A 20685-nucleotide genomic window follows, 5' to 3' on the forward strand; every position below is an offset into this window, starting at 1 on the left:
TGGATTTCTCGATCCTCAACACGTGTTCGCAATTAATCACACCAGCTCCATAAACTTGAAACTTTGCCAAACATTTGGGTATATACCATTGTTTGTTTTACTTTCGTTTCCAGTCTTCCCCAAAATCCACTGATTGTCACTAAACTATTAATGCCAATACAGGTGGTGTATAACCTTTAAAGGACCTTAACAGTATTTTATTCTCAAGTTAAATGCTTCATACAAGATACATGGCCACAGATCATTCATTTATAAGAATTTTAATTATTGATGTTTACATATATTAAATAAAATCATTTAATTGCCAAAAGAAACTTAAATGAATATTGTTTGTTGATTAAAGTTACAATTAGAAATTGTTCAGAAAAGTCCATATAGGTAGGTGGTACGTAATAGTCTGGTGTATCTTACCAGAATATCTTATGCGGTTCTCTTTTGTAATATTATGATGGGAAATGATAACATATTATTTAAATATGCTCTTTAAATGCAATGTTGCATTAGTTTGCAAATGATTAAAAACAATTTGAGGTAAATAACTGATAGTTTAGCACTTTTTCACAATTCGACCTTGAAATGACCTTGACCTTGACCTTTGCTGACCTTGATGGTCAGTGTGTTAGAATGCATATGTATATAACTTACTTTAAACATTTAAGTCAATAAATGTTTATGTTAAATAGTTATGATAAATACTGTAAGACTAGTCATGGGCTAAGGACTGGGGGATGCCAGCTGTCCACCCTCGCTAAAAATGGACTTCAGACATCCCCCGACACAAATATACCAAGAAACGCTCTGGACAAAAAATGCACACAAATACCTCTAGGGACTAGACTACGTCATATTCCTTGGAAAATTGATGGCCTTACAAGATATCGTATCATGACAGCTTCGCATGAGAAAAGTGTAAAAGATCAATGAATGTCTGGAACTAAGGGAAGTAACTGTTGTAGTACAAGGTTAAGTTATAAGAATTCTCATGTTTTATAATCCCATGCGCATTGATCTCCCTTAACATTATATCGTTTAGTAGTTAAATGGACGTGTGGCTATTTTCATTTTTTTTAATTTATGATTGATATATTCAAAGCTGCACTCTCACTGATTTAGCGTTTTGATAAAGTTCTTTTTTTTTCTTGAAATAAACCATTTTTTGCATAAATATCTGCAAACCAGTGATCAAAGACGTACTGCGGTCAAAAGATCAGATCGAATATTTTCATATTTCCGTTCGAAAATTAATGTTTTATGGCTAAAAGCGATACTAACGGTTTAAGAAAAAATGCATAAAACATCATTTTTTGATCTTAAATATGAAACTCTGCGATCTGATTCTTGTCAACAGTCTTATACCATTGGTGTCCATGCATTTTCGCATAAATCGTCTCGTTTCAAGACAAAAAAGTTGTCGAAACGTTCAATCTGTGAGAGTGCAGCTTTCAATATGACGAAAGGTTTCTCATTACTATAAATCTGTCTTGGTAATTCGAGGATTTGTTTTACATTATAAGTATGTCATGAGGTAACAGTATGTTTATGAGGTTACTTGGTACACATGAGGTTACTTAAGGATCTATGATGCATATTTTCATAGCAATAATTGAATAGAATACTTACTTGTACTGATCTTTTAAAAGTTACCTTGCCAATCAGTTGTTCATCAGGTTTATTCTGTGCTGCTGATGCAAAGCATTTATATACGCTAGTCATAATAATAGTCATGTAATAAACACATTAATGGAACAGGTGACGACATCAACAAAAGATGTACGCTCTCTAACTGTACTGGAAATGTACTCCGACAATCACCTGACTCCACCAGGAAAGTCAGAGTTACTTTAGAGCTTCGGTCCTTTGACATTTTTTTACAGAATTGACAGTGCCCGTTGTCTAACTTCGGCAAATGTACACACAACATGGTCACAATAATATACCAGATCAGTTCGATAACAAGTAGGAAAGAGCAAGTTGATCCAAAAGTATGGCCCTTGAATTGATGAAAAATAAAGAGTTGAAAGTGCCCGCTTTCTAACTTTAAAAATATACTCTGACCATCACAAAACCTGGCCACAATGTGTATGGTCATAATACCTAGATCAAGTTCAATAACTAGCCAAAAATTTCCCGACATACCAGAGTTATTCTTTTTGAGTTGACAGAACATTACACTTTTGACAGTGTATGTCCTCTTCATTTGGCAAATGTACACCAGTAATCATCAAATGTCCTGAAAGCAGAATGGGCGTATTGTGCGATATTTGGCGCTTTTGATTATTGGTTTGATGTTTCATTTATTATGCTTCTTTATTGCATCCGGTTTGAAATGAATATAAGGTATAAATCATTGCCATTTCGAGAAAGACGAAAAGGAAATGTTGCGCCATAACTATTGAAATATAATGAAGTTAATTGTGATTTGGTGCTTTATACATTTACGTTCATGAAAATCGGATGGTTTTGTGTATTCTTTCTGCTCTGCATTGAATGTTTTATGTATGCCAAATACTCAAAGTAAATCTTAGATTTATCTCATATTGTATCTTTATACATTGTTCCCATCTATGTATATGTCTTATATTAAGCCTTTAAACGTAGGATTCGTTGAACTGTCGGCTACGGGTCTTGTCATCATTATTTCATCTTTCATAAAGTCATGTTCGAGTTGATTGATTTCACGTCCTTTCCATGGATTTAACGACATCATTTTTTCTCCACTTGAGGCTGCAACCTATAATGGAGAATGACTTATATTGCTCTACTTAGCATGATGACAATGACTACAAGAATACCAATAACGAAGACAACAACAACAACAACTAAAGCGTTTATTGCGTTCAGACATAAACGTCTATAGCACATAAGATAATCGTATTCGAGAAGCATTTTGTGTAAACGAAATTGTAGGAATATATTTATCTGAATAATTGATATAAATCTTATAATACAAGGGATGTAACAGCAAATAACACTATTTGAAGTTTAATCAATGTATCTCCCCTGTGTTAGTTCACATAACTTACTTTCATTCGTAGTAGTAACAGTTGATACAACATACTACCTATGCTATAAAACGGCACCAATAGACAATGTATTTTTGGACAAGAAAGTACGTGTCGTATATTTCTTTGGACACAAAATGATAAGAATCCTAGAACTTGTTTAATCACAATACTTTAATTTGAAATAAAGCGTGTTGATTTTTCATTTTTGTTAAACATATATCTATCATTCCTGAAAATTAGTTTAAAATTAACATGTGTTAGAGTGTCAGTGTACAAACTGATTGCACACCGTACATAATGTAGAAAAAATGAAGATGACCAATAAGGTGATGGCAAATAAAGCTGATCATTACAATTTTATTTGTTCAAGAGAATATTTAAGCAACAGAAAGTTGTGTTTTAATGCAAAATAATTCAAATAAAAAATAATAGCAAAGAGAGGGTCAGTTAATGTATATTTTTAATGAAGTCTGAGGTAAGTTTTACGACACTGGTTTTGACTATAAAAATGACAAAACAAACAGATACCAAAAAGTCAACCATGACTTGAGCGTACAAGAACTTCATACTTCTTCCATAGTTCATATATTGTTAAATATTTAAGAATGGAAATATTCACATTAAATGCGAAAGAGACGAAAAAATATTTGGTGTTTAATTTTTTAGCCGTTCTATGATTGAAAGTTTGCTAATTTCATTTAAACCAATTTGCTGTTTCATAATATTTTACCTTAAAACTTCCGGCTCGCTGGGAAGATTATAAGTATCTTCCATGGCCGCTCGTGTAAGATAGGTTCATTCCGACCCGAGCGTAGGTGTTTTGCGGAAACGAGGTTTACCGAGTTTCCGCAAAAGACCCTGCGCGAGGGTCGGGATGAACCTATCTTACACGAGGGGCTATGGTAGCTGCTTATTCTCCCACCTCAGTTAAACAAAATTAAGTAAAAATGTAATTTTTTGCTGGAACTCTTTTGTGCTTAGTGAAAATAATTGCGTACGGATATGCGATAATTCGTGGTTGTCATGGATATTCGCGCAGTGATTCAGAGTATGTAAATGGTCTGATCGGTCTTTAAATAGTTCTAAGAAGAGTGAAACATTATTTCTTGAAAGGTGTGTGAAAACTGTTTTCTGGTGACATTTGAAGCGAGAACTAATTAACTAGCGTTCTAAATATTGCCACAAGACAATGTTTCCATGATGCGCTACAGACAAAAGTCTTCAACAAGGGAGGTAATTACAATGTGGTGACTATTAAAAGAAGTTCCATACGGGCAATTTATCTTCGCCCGTGGGCAAGATAAGAATTTATAGCATGTTTAAATTAATGGATCTACTTATCTGAGGTGGGAGAAATAACAAGTATGACCCACATTAAACATTAGATAACACAGCAAGATGCGGTGCGCTGTACAAATAGTTTATACTGCAGGTAAAAAATGCCATCAAGGTTATCGATAGTTTAAATGTATATGCACGAAGTTGATGACAATATAGACTGAAGTTTAATTTTGGATATATTAAGACAGTGAAAAAATACCAAAGTTTTGTAATTATGTGGATTAAACTTCGATGTTACACATTAATGAAGAAATTGAAGGGAAAAGGAAATATTTGTTTATAAACGAACAAACAGTTGAGAGTTGATAGTATGGAGAGCAAGCTTTGTGACCCGTGCCGTTTCGATGAAACGGAAGGGAAGGCAACTGGGTTTTGCGTTGATTGTGTGGAATATCTTTGCTCAACATGTAGTCGAGATCATAGAAAAAATAAGATAACCAGAACCCATACGATCCTTAAAGACAAGGATCTGCCTTCAGATGTGAGTTCCTTCGCCTCAATGAAGACGATGACAAAATGCAAGGTACATCCAGACAGGACTGTTGAATACAAATGTTCAACTCATGATGAACTAATATGCGTTTCTTGTTTCGCGAAAGCTCACAGACAGTGTCAAACTATTGATGAAATGACTGTTGAAAAAACTGAAAAACAGTTGGAGAGTGTGGCCCAACAAACGAAACGATTGCAAAAGGAGATACATGAAGTTGGAGATACCCGTCTTAAAATGAAGAAAATGCTGGATGGAAATTTAGTTAAGCTTGAAAAAGATTGTGATCAGTATGCTGAGGGTATGAAAGAACGCATAGATACTCTGAATATCAAATTGAAAGGAAACATTCGCAGTACGATCGGCGATCAAGTGGCAAGTTACGAAGGAGATATTGACGCGATGAGTTCTTTACAAAATGAGCTAAGCACAAAACTAAAACTTATCAACGATACACAGAAGTATGGGAGCGCGAGCGAGCAAGAGGCAATATCCAGATGGACTGAAAACAATTTGAAGGAAGTAGAATGTCAAGTACAAAGTTTTCAAAGGAAGACGTCTAAACTCTACAAGATGTTGCCTGATCCGCATCTTGAAACGTTGAGTGACTTAGGTCAAATACATGAATTGAACAAAGAAGAGATAACAGTTGTGTATGAACAAGAAATCGCAAGTTGTTTGAGCGAAGAAGTCATTGATGAAAAACGTCCAAAAAAAGATACAACTCGTTCAAGCAGTTTAGATGGTCTACACGTTACAGGGTATTCTTTTGACCGCAATGCAATTTTGAGTTGTAAATCAGTGGACTTCAATACACTGGTTGCTCAGAGATATGCCATTGCTTCATTAGATTGTTTACCAGATGGAAGAATATTGGTCCTTGATGATTTGAACAGAAGGCTTATGGTTTTTAATTCTGAAATTGGTTGTTTATTTTGTTTCTCATTTCGTGAGAAACCGATTAACTTTTGCGTTCAGCCAACAGCGGATAAATCAAGACATTACGTATGCGTTTGCTTTCAGGGCATCACTGAAGTCAGGTATTTTGTGGTTAACAAAGATAAGTTAACATTTGATCATCGGTTCTTTTCAAGACTCCAACCTGTGAGTGTCTCTCCACTTGGATATCAGACAGTCATTCTCTATAACCGAGAAAGTGCTTGCATATTTTACGTTGATAATATAGAAATTAGGAAGATGACTAACGAAATAGTTGGCACCTCAAATTTCACACGACAAGCACGGAAAATTCGCGTGTTTGATAAGTCTAAAGAGTCGGTAATATTTATCTTAAGGAGAAATTATGTATCTATGTATGGTATCAACAAGTCCAAAGAGTTATTTTCTCCAAAGGACTGGTACGTTGATCTAGATAGTGGAGAACCAACAGATGTTACTGTTGATGGAAAAAGTGTCTATGTATGCTGTAGAAAGATGAACTGTGTGTACGATATCTCACTGAATGATAAGTCCAAGAGAAAAGTTATCATTGAAAACATTGAACAGCCGGTTGCTATTTGTTATGACAAAAAAAGCAATCGATTATTTGTTGGATGCAGGGGATCACCAGTAATTCACGCCTTCACTCTTTCTTTGAATTAAAATTTGTGTTTATTTACTTTAAATGAGAAAGTGCTCGTATTTCTAGTGAATTTTTCAAACGAAATGGAATAATGATCTTCATTTATGTGGGGAAAATATTCATATATGCTCTGTGTAAAGAAAACGTTTATTATTGATGTCTTAACGATTGAACATATTAATCCACAAAATACTCTTTGTAACGATAAAAGAATTAACTCTTGAAATGATATATTGTGTGAAGGGATAAACAGTGTGTCATGCTAATCTGAAAATTTTAGAGTGATATTTACATATAGAAAGGTGAAACTAACGTTTATTTTATAGTTATATTCATTGTTAATTTTCAGTCTTCTAAATAATAAGATGGAAGGCCAGGAGCCAATATCTTAGAATTTGCGCAAAATGTCTCTAAACCAACTGTGCATGCACGAACCACTGAACAACACACTTTAGTTTGCATTTTACATTTGTTTGAGAATAATTTAATAAAAAAAAAATAAAGAGTAAAAATCTACCTTTCGGGTCTCGTTCTGAAAAACTCAATTTACTACTCAAGTGGTTCATCACTTTCATTGTATTGTGAATTATGTCCATTTTCATGGTTTTTATAATGATTCATGATCTACTCCTTTAGATATTGTAAGTGCCTTAATTCGATATCCAGTCAAAGCTCGCCAGCAGCGGACATTGCTTTATTAAGAACAAATCATTTGAGTTTCAGTGTCCGCCACGTTATTGTTTTAATCAATAGTTTAGTCACTTGGGAATCAAAACAAAGTTGCTTTCATGATAAAATATGTACAGTAAGATGAGATGTTTACGCTTAAAACAATGTTCACTAGGAGATTCAATATCAAGCTTATAGCAAATATGAAACATAATTGCATAAGAGAAACATTTGTTATTTTAAATCATCTCAAATGTAATGCAAAAGAGAACGCTCACCAAAGAGATTAAATATTATGGCCGTATTTTTTGGCACTTTTTCTGAAAATCAGTACATGTACTGGTATTTGTCAGTTGAAAAACATCCCCGAAAAGTATTGGTTATTAAGTCGCTTAGAACAAAATATGTCCAACAGGTGTTATTTTTTTACATTTATCATGTTAACATTGTCTTGAGAGGTAACATAAGTAACTAAATGATTATTAAGTGGCCTATTTAGATAACGTTTGGCCGTTTAAAATCAGATAATATCTATAAAGTTGTGCTAAAAGTAGTTTTGATCAAATAATGTTAAAAGAAACTAAAGTCAATCTCCGTCTGTGCCTTTTGTTTGTCAACTATTCGGTTTCATAGCTAATCCATTGCACACAACACATACATCAATGCAGCGGACGTTAAACTTTGCATGGCGGGATATAGAAAATGTGTTTGCATATACCCTCTAATACAAGGATCCAAATCATTGCGTCGCGCCGCCTTCAGTGAAAACGAGTTATTCAAGATAGCGGTCAAAATAAATGTTATTATTTTGATTCATTAAATATTAGTTAAAGCATTCTTCCAGCATTACAGACAAAATCACTTCAAAATGCCATCCAAGATGATCGCCAAAATATCCCATTGGTGAGTATCAAAACGTATGTACCGCACACGTTGGATGTAACACAGACATTGGATACAAGACAGACATTACATCAAATGTAACACAGGCATTGAAAGATACACAGACATTGCATGTATCATAGACATTGGTTTCAACACCGATTTGTATGTAACACAGACTTGTATGTAAGACAGACTTATATGTGACATAGACATGTATGTGACACAAACTTGTATGTGACACAGACATTGTATGTAAATTCAACTTGTATATGACACGGACTTGTTATCAACGCAAACTTTATATAACCAAGACTTGTATGTGCCACATACATTGGATGTAACACAGACTTGTATGTAACACAGTCATTAAATGTAACGCATACATTGGAATTAACACAGACATTGTATGTAACACAGACATTGAATATAACACAGACATTGAATGTAACACAGACATTGGGTTGAAAGCAGGAATTTGGTGTAACACATACATTGAATATATCACATACATTGGAAGTAACACGGACATTGGATGTTACACTGACATTGAATATAACACATACATTGGAAGTAACATAGACATTGGATGTAAAACAGACATTGGTTGTAACACAGACATTGGATGTTACGCAGCCATTTGATGTTACGTCGACATTGAATGTAACACTAATATTGATTGTAAAGAGGACATAGTTGCACCATCAGCGTGTAATGGAACTTAATATATATATTTCTGAGCGCATCATCGCATCAGTAAATCATTGAAATATGGGATGTATTTAAATAGAAAAGAAACGTTAATAGCACATTTTTGAGTTGCACCTACATGCATTTCATACTGCAGACAATAAGACATCGTAAACTTTATCAGCAGGGACGTCTTAAAATAACATTGTAGTTGTGAACATATTCACTGGACTTTGAACATTAAGGTAATATTAAAACAGTAATTCAATATCGAACTTTGTAAATGGATTAAACGTCGTTTAAAGCTAAAAATGATATAGTATGACGTGTTTATGATAGTTGAAATTGTTTAGAATTGATAAGTCTGGAAAACAAACATTGTGAATCATGCGCTTTCGACGAAACAGAAGAGGAATCAACAGGGTTTTGCGTTAAATGTGTGGAGTATCGATGTCAACTTGTATTCGAGGTCATAGAGAAAAAAAGATAACAAGAACCAATACGAACCTTAACGACGAAGACCTTCTTTCTAAAGAGAGTTATTTCACCTCTATAAAAACGATGACAAAAGGCAAAGTACATCTGGGTAGAACTGTTGAATTTAAAAAATCCACGCTAAGCCCATATTAAGTTTGAATCATATTCGAGTTAGAAAATTGTAAGGTTTTTTTTTATCTAACGATATAATTTCCAAGCGGACGCTGATCATAGAGATTAAATAGCATGTCCTCTTGTTTTAAATTATTTTTTGGATTCTGCACGAGTTCATGCGCAAGTGTGTGTCACTTCAACACTAACACATCGAAAATTTGTAGCTGTTTTGTAGCCTAGATACTATTTAACACAAGTTACATATTTACATTTGTCATGCAGATACAGTGTGATACACTGAAACAGAAACTGTACGTCAGATTAGTAGCACAAGATTATCAAAACAATGATAACTTCGTCCAAGATACTTCAGTTTTATGGCCCTTGAATTGATAATATCCAACAAATGGTATGTTGTCTGAGCTGTAACTCGAAAAGCTTTTGTCATATCATCATCATCAAACATAGCGTGTCATTTCAGACTTATTTCCCATAAATTGCTTAAACTACACAACTTTTATGGTGACTTTGATAAATTATGTAAAGGCATACCCGAAATTGTAAACCAATGTGTATGGGCAGAATATATACCCCAGTTTTAAAATCAGACATATTCCTTAAGTCAATTGACAACTATGACCCCTGAATTGTGCAAATAACACTTATTTGAGATACTTCCGTTCTTTATAAATGTGTGCTTTGTCACAATATACCGTTGGTTAAAGCAGTATTTATTCAAACGATGTTAATATATCAGCATATTACAAGTATATAGGCAAAAGGATTGATGAGATAGCTCATAGCTAATAGTAAGACTCTCCTAATTTATATCATTAACACATCGATATGGTATAAACAACTTATATCAATACAGACAAAGATACATGTACTAAAATTGTCGGAAATCACAAAAGTATCGTTATGTAGAAAAATAGCGCACACGGTGAAAAAGAAATTATTTTCTCCACTTGAGGCTACAGCCTATAATGGAGAATGACTTATATGGCTATACTTAGCATGATAACAAAACCTACAACAAACAACAACATCTAAATTGTTTCTTGCGTTCAGACAAAAATATCTTTCGCACATTAGATAATTGTACTCGAGAGGCATTTTTGTGTAAATGAAATTGTAGGAATATGTTTATGTGAATAATTTATATAAATCTTATTAAACAAGGGATGTAACAACAAAAAACACTATTTGGAATTTGCTTAATGTTACTCTGCGTTAGTTCACATAACTTACTTTCATTCGTGGTAGTAACAGTTGATACAACATTCTATTAATCTTTCAAAACAGCACCAATTGGCAATCTATTTATGGATAAAAAAGTGAATGTCGTATATTTCTTTGGACACAAAACGATACAAATACTAGAACTTGTGGATTTAATAACAATTCTATTAATTGAAATAAAGCGTGTTGATTTTTCTTCTTTATTAAACATATTGTTAGGCAACGCTCGTCATGTTGTCATAATCAAATCGTATTATACATGTACACAATGTACTATGTTTATATTTGTGTCTAAAAATAACCATCTTCTCCGGCCCATATCCAATTCTCCGTATAACTAAAATTCCCTTAAGCCAGTTTACAAAGGTTATCAGTCAGTTCTAAATATCGTAGAACTAGGTACAGTATATCCTACTCCAGGATAAGTCCGTAGCTCTCGGTCAAACAGATAAAACAATCTCTTAATCATCACACCTTTCCCACCTAGAGTTTAGCCTATCAAGCGCCATTTTCCATGCTCGGGGTTCTTCGTTAAACCCAGAATTGCCGAAGTGGTAATCGGAAATGTCCGTGCATGACGGAAATGGCTGTGCTCGATTCTTTTCCCCGGTGAAAGTCATCTTATTGACAGGAGCCCCTACTTTTTCTATATATACCCCACAAATCCGGAGACGGTTTGTCAATCTTCCATAAATCTTTTAACCATCCATCTTTCTACGATTCTCGTAAACCTCATTCCCCGGATCATCCGAGCATGAACCGCATAGTTAGCGAGGTATTATACTAAATATCCGGAGAAATACATTTATATTATTCTGGGCAATAAATAGCCAACCTGATTATAAATCAAATCCCCTTACCTTGAGGCTTATTCCTGGATTCTGGGGCTCGGAGATGATACTCATACTATATGATGTGTATGCTTGTTTATCCGTATAACTTACCATGATGTAACTATCTGAATGTTAAAATACGGCTTGGAAATGAATGTCTTGAATTGAGTTGCATCTTGTTCTGGTTTATGCGTACTAAGAGAAACCCCTGCAGAATCTACACATCGAACCCACATAAACATATTGTCATAAGACCAGTATTCTAGCCTGGAAATGTTACCGCACGCACTAGGGCAGGGTTGTTCGGCGGCGGAACAATATCTCTATCTCTTTCGGAAAATTTAGTTTAATACATGTGTTTGAGTGACCGTTTACAAACTAATTGCACACCATACAGGAAATTGTAGATGACCAATAAGTTTTGACCAATAAGGTGATGGCAAATACAGCTGATCATTACATTGTAATTTGTTCAGGAGCATATTTGAATAACGGAAAGTTGTGTTTTAATGCAAATTAATTCAATAACAAATAATAGCAAAGAGAGGGTCTGACAGTCAATTTACGTTTATGATGAAGTCTCGTGTTAGTTTTACGATACTTAAGTCGTATAGACTAATAATTAAACATAGAAATACGATACGTTTTTGAATCAGAAATACAGTTTAATAGCCCACTATAAAGTAACAGTTGTAATGAAATAACAAGTATGACACACATTAACAATCAGATAACACAGCAGAATTCGGTGCGCTGAACAGATAGTTCAAACTGCAGGAAGATATTTGCCATCAAGTTTATCGATACATGTATATAAATATATCAGCACAAAGTTGACTATTGACTGGAGTCTCATTTGGGAAATATTAAGACAGTGATAAAATACCATAGTTTTATAAGTATGTGGATTAAACATATTACACATTAACGAAGGAATTGAAGGGAACGGGAAATATCTGTTACTAAACGTACAGTTGAGAGTTCATATAAGTATGGAGAGCAAGCTTTGTGACCCGTGCCGTTTCGATGAAACGGAAGAAAAGGCAACTGGGTTTTGCGTTGATTGTGTGGAGTATCTATCTTCTACATGTAGTCGAGATCATAGAAAAAATAAGATAACCAGAACCCATACTATCCTAAAAGACGAAGATATGCCTTTTGATGTGAGTTCCTTCACCTCAATGAAGACGATGACAAAATGCAAGACACACCCGGATATAACTGTTGAATACAAATGTTCAACTCATGATGAACTCATATGCGATTCATGTTTCACGAAAGCCCATCGACAGTGTCAAACTATTGATGAATTGACTGTTGAAAAAACTGAAAAAAACAGTTGAAGAGTGTGGCGAAACGAATAGATTGCAAAAAGAGATACATGAAGTTGGAGATACCCGTCTTAAAATGACGAAAATGCTGAATGGAAACTTAGTTAAGCTTGAAGAAGAGTGTGATCAGTATGCAACGCGTATGAAAGAACGCATAGATACTCTGAAAGACGAATTGAAAGAAAACATTCGCACTACGATCAGTGTTCAAGTAGCAAGCAACGAAGGAGATATTGACGCGATGAGATATTTACAAAATGAGCTCAGTACAAAATTAAAACTTGTCAACGATACACAAAAATTCGGGAGCGCGAGGGAGCAAGAGGCAGTTTCCAAATGGACTGAAACTAATTTGAAGAAAGTAGAAAGTCAAGTACGAAGTCATCAAAGAAACACGTCTAAACTCTTCAAGATTTTTCCTGATCCGCGTCTAGAAACGTTGAGATGAAGATGCCATTGATGAGAAGAATGAAGAAAGTCCAGAAAAAGACACAACGCGTTCTAGCAGCTCTGACGATCTACAGCTTACAGAGTGCTCTTTTGACTGCAATGCAATTTTGAGTTGCAAATCTGTGGATTTAAATCCATTGGTTTCTCAGAATTGTGCAATTGCTTCATTTGATTGTTTACCAGATGGAAGAATATTGGTCCTCGATGATTTTAACAAAAAACTTATGGTTTTTAACTCTGAAATTGGTTGTGTGTTTTGTTTCTCGTTCCGTGAGAAGCCGATACTTTTTTGCGTTCAGCCAACAACGGACAAGGCTAAACATTACATTTGTGTTTGTTTCCAGGGTATCACGGAAGTGAGGTATTTTGTGGTTAACAAAAAGAAGCAATCAGGGTTCGCGTGTTTGAAATTTCAGGGAAACATTTGGTATTTTCCTTGGAAAGAAATATTGTATCTGTGTATGACATCAAAACATTGCAACGGCACTGTTCGATCAATGTGCGTGAAGTTAGCACCGTAGCACCGTATCACCATATCACCGCGGGGATGCGGTGCTAGCACCGTATCACCATCAAAATCAATACAATAAGAGCATTAATCTCGAAGAAACATGTAAGGCTCGTTCTCGCAGAAACGAGCAAGGGGACCATAGGGACCTATGTCACTGTGTAGCCGAGACCTGGCCCTAGGTGATGGCACATGTGAATACCCTAGGATTTTAGGCAGGCTATGCGGGATAGGGACATGAACTCGACCCCCCGTGCCAATTTGGCCCATATTCAGACACTGTTATGGTGCGGATGCCTTAAAAACGAGCAAGGGGACCAATGGCACTGTATCCAAGGGTTACCTGGCGGTGTGATACATTCGGGGAAACTGTTAATACTACGAGGATTTTAGTCTGGCCCCGTCCTTAGCCCAACATTGTGCGTATATGGGCAATATCAGCCCTACTGACCCCTACCATACATGTAAGGCTCGTTCTCGCAGAAACGAGCAAGGGGACCATAGGGACCTATGTCACTGTGTAGCCGAGACCTGGCCCTAGGTGATGGCACATGTGAATACCCTAGGATTTTAGGCAGGCTATGCGGGATAGGAACATGAACTCGACCCCCCGTGCCAATTTGGCCCATATTCAGACACTGTTATGGTGCGGATGCCTTAAAAACGAGCAAGGGGACCAATGGCACTGTATCCAAGGGTTACCTGGCGGTGTGATACATTCGGGGAAACTGTTAATACTACGAGGATTTTAGTCTGGCCCCGTCCTTAGCCCAACATTGTGCGTATATGGGCAATATCAGCCCTACTGACCCCTACCATACATGTAAGGCTCGTTCTCGCAGAAACGAGCAAGGGGACCATAGGGACCTATGTCACTGTGTAGCCGAGACCTGGCCCTAGGTGATGGCACATGTGAATACCCTAGGATTTTAGGCAGGCTATGCGGGATAGGGACATGAACTCGACCCCCCGTGCCAATTTGGCCCATATTCAGACACTGTTATGGTGCGGATGCCTTAAAAACGAGCAAGGGGACCAATGGCACTGTATCCAAGGGTTACCTGGCGGTGTGATACATTCGGGGAAACTGTTAATACTACGAGGATTTTAGTCTGGCCCCGTCCTTAGCCCAACATTGTGCGTATATGGGCAATATCAGCCCTACTGACCCCTACCATACATGTAAGGCTCGTTCTCGCAGAAACGAGCAAGGGGACCATAGGGACCTATGTCACTGTGTAGCCGAGACCTGGCCCTAGGTGATGGCACATGTGAATACCCTAGGATTTTAGGCAGGCTATGCGGGATAGGGACATGAACTCGACCCCCCGTGCCAATTTGGCCCATATTCAGACACTGTTATGGTGCGGATGCCTTAAAAACGAGCAAGGGGACCAATGGCACTGTATCCAAGGGTTACCTGGCGGTGTGATACATTCGGGGAAACTGTTAATACTACGAGGATTTTAGTCTGGCCCCGTCCTTAGCCCAACATTGTGCGTATATGGGCAATATCAGCCCTACTGACCCCTACCATACATGTAAGGCTCGTTCTCGCAGAAACGAGCAAGGGGACCATAGGGACCTATGTCACTGTGTAGCCGAGACCTGGCCCTAGGTGATGGCACATGTGAATACCCTAGGATTTTAGGCAGGCTATGCGGGATAGGGACATGAACTCGACCCCCCGTGCCAATTTGGCCCATATTCAGACACTGTTATGGTGCGGATGCCTTAAAAACGAGCAAGGGGACCAATGGCACTGTATCCAAGGGTTACCTGGCGGTGTGATACATTCGGGGAAACTGTTAATACTACGAGGATTTTAGTCTGGCCCCGTCCTTAGCCCAACATTGTGCGTATATGGGCAATATCAGCCCTACTGACCCCTACCATACATGTAAGGCTCGTTCTCGCAGAAACGAGCAAGGGGACCATAGGGACCTATGTCACTGTGTAGCCGAGACCTGGCCCTAGGTGATGGCACATGTGAATACCCTAGGATTTTAGGCAGGCTATGCGGGATAGGGACATGAACTCGACCCCCCGTGCCAATTTGGCCCATATTCAGACACTGTTATGGTGCGGATGCCTTAAAAACGAGCAAGGGGACCAATGGCACTGTATCCAAGGGTTACCTGGCGGTGTGATACATTCGGGGAAACTGTTAATACTACGAGGATTTTAGTCTGGCCCCGTCCTTAGCCCAACATTGTGCGTATATGGGCAATATCAGCCCTACTGACCCCTACCATACATGTAAGGCTCGTTCTCGCAGAAACGAGCAAGGGGACCATAGGGACCTATGTCACTGTGTAGCCGAGACCTGGCCCTAGGTGATGGCACATGTGAATACCCTAGGATTTTAGGCAGGCTATGCGGGATAGGGACATGAACTCGACCCCCCGTGCCAATTTGGCCCATATTCAGACACTGTTATGGTGCGGATGCCTTAAAAACGAGCAAGGGGACCAATGGCACTGTATCCAAGGGTTACCTGGCGGTGTGATACATTCGGGGAAACTGTTAATACTACGAGGATTTTAGTCTGGCCCCGTCCTTAGCCCAACATTGTGCGTATATGGGCAATATCAGCCCTACTGACCCCTACCATACATGTAAGGCTCGTTCTCGCAGAAACGAGCAAGGGGACCATAGGGACCTATGTCACTGTGTAGCCGAGACCTGGCCCTAGGTGATGGCACATGTGAATACCCTAGGATTTTAGGCAGGCTATGCGGGATAGGGACATGAACTCGACCCCCCGTGCCAATTTGGCCCATATTCAGACACTGTTATGGTGCGGATGCCTTAAAAACGAGCAAGGGGACCAATGGCACTGTATCCAAGGGTTACCTGGCGGTGTGATACATTCGGGGAAACTGTTAATACTACGAGGATTTTAGTCTGGCCCCGTCCTTAGCCCAACATTGTGCGTATATGGGCAATATCAGCCCTACTGACCCCTACCATACATGTAAGGCTCGTTCTCGCAGAAACGAGCAAGGGGACCATAGGGACCTATGTCACTGTGTAGCCGAGACCTGGCCCTAGGTGATGGCACATGTGAATACCCTAGGATTTTAGGCAGGCTATGCGGGATAGGGACAAACTGACCCAAAAGTTTTACCTAGGGGACATAACGATAAGTGTAGGGATGAACTAGGCCACGAGGCCTACTTTATGATCAATTTATTTCGCTGGAGCTGTTGTACTGAATAGCCGATAATAGAGCTCGAAAATTGAACTTTGCTGCTGCAAAAGCCATATTTGGGACGGACTGACCCGATTATTCGACTAAGAGGTCCTTAGAAAAAGTGTAATGATAACTAGGTTCAGGGCCTATAATGTGAACTATAGATAATAATAATACTCTTTCATGGCTCATGTTCTAGGCATTGATACGTTTGCTTAAAATTATCATGGCTTTTGCCACTATGCTAGAGTGGTCGGCATTTGGAATCTCTTCAACCTCAAATATACCATTGTATTCGGAAAAGTCTGGTTTGAGCACATTAACATGTGAGCATTGCCTTTTGCCTCAATATGCTGTGATGGCTCATGTTCGAGGCATTCACGAGTTTATGTTCAATTAACATGAATATTGCCAGAGTGGTAGGAATTTGGAATCACTTCAACCTCACATAGGCCATTGATCTGGGGAAACTCTGGTCTGAGCATAATGAACGAACACATGAATATACATCGCTAAGGTGTTTGAGCACACAACATGAAAATCCCGTGTCAATAGAAAAAAACGTTATTTTGGTAAATGAAATGTAAATTATTGAGAACACTGCGTTGGAGATTGATTAACACCGGGTTGCAGACATCAGGTTTAAAGCTGCCCTCTCACAGATTTACCGTTTTTCCATTTTTAAAAAAAAAAATTGTCTTGGAATTGGAAAATATTGCGTAAATATCTGCTTACCAGTGATTAAAGACTGCTGACAAAAAATCAGATCGCAGATCTTCATATTTCCATTCCAAATTTAATGTTTTATGGCTTAAACCGTTACTAACGGTTTAAGAAAAAGGCATAAAACATAAATTTTGGGACGGAAATATGTAAAGCTGCGATCTGATCTTTAGTCAGCAGTCTTTTACCATTGGTTTGCAGATATTTACGCAAAAATATTCTCGTTCCAAGACAAAAAAAAAGTTGTCAAAACGTTCAATCTGTGAGAGTACAGCTTTAAAGCTTAGCTTCAGATTTGAAATGTAGGGTGTTTCTAGCACAGTTTCGAATTTAAATTGGCCCTATATAAGAAACAGTCGTAACATAGTACCTGTTTAACAAAAACAATAGCTTTATATTTTTTAGAGACAGATATTGCCGAAATTTACCTTCAATGCCTTATAGATAGAAATTTGGGATCCCCGATTCGCATCTTACGATGAACAATCGAATGATGACTAAACGATTGACTGCTACCGAACATCCGTATTAACGGAGGGTACACAGGGGTAACATTTTGGATGGTATAAGAGGTGCAGGAGAGAAAACAGTGATTACTTACAGGGGAAAAGAGGGCTTTTCGTTTAGCAGTGTTGTTGAGTATCCAATATGTTTACTTTTAGATAAAGATAAGTAGCATTATCTTTATGTTTAGGTCTATAAACGTATGCTACATATATACAATATATTTCTTGAATGAATTATATTTAAAAATATGGTAACATTTTGTAAACTTATGAATGTGTTAGTATCCTTTCCTGAATGTGGCCATTTGAAGCTTTAATTTATCAAAGCCTGTCATTAATAAGCATACATCAAGTATATAAATATGCATTTATCACAAATCAGCATTGCTCTCCGGGATACGACATTATGTAACGGCAAACATCTTCACCGTATTCCGGGATAGTTCCAAGCCTCTGTCATGTGTATGTATTACAAAATGCACAGTTTTAGAATTATTTTAGCCGCGCATTTGTTTAGGTGTTAACATATTTTCGGCTAACATGGAAGACGTCACATTCCCAATGTGACGCCATAAAATTAATGTTTTATGTCCATATAAATAAACAAATATTACACCAAAGTGCACAGTTCAAGACTGAATTTAGACATAGCGATATTATAGCGTAAGAACCCTCAAATCTCCTTATTTATTTATGCCGCATATTCTATGCTTCAAGGGGTAGACGGATCAAGACTAAGTTGTGATCCCTAGGAAATATCAAATCGTGGACCGCCCCTTACTGCAATAGCAAATCTTATTAGGGTACCCTAGGCCTCAACCCCCTTTTGGCTTTATAAGTTTAACAACATACTTTGGGATTCCATGGAAGACGGTGCACACCCAAAGGTGTTATGTCAATGTTATGACCGATATGACAGTGTATTTATGTTAATTATACAGCAGAGTCCACAGTTTAGGGCTTCACACACTTTGACCAGCCCAATTGCGTTCATACCCCGATAATGACATCAACCCAGCAATTCATTCCTTAAGTAAATACTAAAGTCCACTGTTGTTTACGGCCATCACACAATAAGGTGTAGACATCGTAATAACCCTAAATACAAATAAAAGCTGGACCTATTTATTTATTTAATTGCCTATGACAGGCACACTTATATACACACATTAAACACGCATTAAGAACCAAATGTATGTCCCTATCTCGAATAGCCTTTCGAAAAAGTTATTCACATAAGGCCTCACCAAGAGCCAGGTCTCAGTTACACTGTGATATTGGTCGATATGGTACCCTTGGTCATTGTAAGGATTCCGCAACATAAAGGGTAAGTATGTGGGTCAAGTAGGTGTTGGAAGCTTATTTCATGTCCCTATCCGACATTATCACCCTAAAATCCTAAGTGATTCACATACAGAATGTGTAAGGAAGCATTACTGAAAAGATTTCTTAAATGAAATGAAGTATTTTTTTTAACGATTCTTGAATGAAATAATGAACTATTGGTGTAAATATAAGGAATTAATTGCGAGCTTGATATCATTATCGGGGTATGAACGCAATTGGGCTTGTCAAAGTGTGTGGAGTTCGAACCCTGCAATTCATTTCTTAAGTAAATACTAAAGTGCACTGTCGTTTACGGCCATCACACAATTAGGTGTTAACACCGTAGTAACTCTAAATACAAATAAAAGCTGGACCTATTTATTTATTTAATTGCCTATGACAGGCACACTTATATACACACATTAAACACGCATTAAGAACCAAATGTATGTCCCTATCTCGAATAGTCTTTCGAAAATCCGAAGTTATTCACATAAGGCCTCACCAAGGGCCAGGTCTCAGTTACACTGTGATATTGGTCGATATGGTACCCTTGTTCGTTGTAAGGATTCCGCAACATAAAGGGTAAGTATGTGGGTCAGGTAGGTGTTGGAAGCTTATTTCATGTCCCTATCCCGCATTATCACCCTACAATCCTAAGTGATTCACATATGCCATAAACTTAAACCAGTCTCGGCTATACAGTGGCAATGGTCCCTATGGTTCGCTTGCTTGTTTTAAGGTTATCGCACCATAACAGTTGTATATTGGATATTAGGTATTGGGAGTCTTATCATGTCCTATCCTGCATAACTTGCCTAAAATCCTAGGTTATTCAAATATATGCCATCATTTGGTGCAAGGTCTCGGCTGAACAGTGACATATGTCCATATTGTCGCAGTGCACGTTTTAATGTTTCCACACAATAACAAACAATAACGCTGCAAGAATATCGGGTAAATTACTAATATGCATAATGGGCATATTTTATGTCCCTATCCCGCATAGCATAGGATATTTTCATGTTTCAACACCGAGTATGGCCAGGTCTCGGCTAAACGGTGACATAGGTCGCTATGGTCTCCTTTCTCGTTTAAAGGTTTCCGCACCATAACATGTTAGTAATGCCAGGTAGGCATTGGAAGTAGTTTTCATGTCCCTATCTAGCCTAGCATAAGTTGCCTAGGTTGATCCATATACCATCACTTCAAGCCAAATATTGGCTACAAAGTGTCATAGGTTACTACTCATTGTAATGTTATCGCACCATAAAAGTTGTATATTGGCTAAATAGTACTTGGGATTCTTTTAAATGCCCC

At 37.6% G+C, this 20685-nt stretch overlaps 1 protein-coding gene across 1 annotated transcript; it reads left to right on the forward strand.

Annotated features, from left to right (window-relative positions):
- The first annotated feature begins 4840 nt into the window (after positions 1-4840).
- On the forward strand, positions 4841-6567 carry LOC128218602 (uncharacterized). The gene has a single exon (XM_052926311.1). The coding sequence runs from the start codon at positions 4846-4848 to the stop codon at positions 6436-6438; it is 1593 nt and encodes a 530-aa protein (XP_052782271.1). The 5' UTR covers positions 4841-4845; the 3' UTR covers positions 6439-6567.
- Positions 6568-20685: the final 14118 nt, after the last annotated feature.

The sequence above is a fragment of the Mya arenaria genome, chromosome 14 (genome assembly GCF_026914265.1).
Source record: "Mya arenaria isolate MELC-2E11 chromosome 14, ASM2691426v1".
NCBI lineage: Eukaryota > Metazoa > Mollusca > Bivalvia > Myida > Myidae > Mya > Mya arenaria.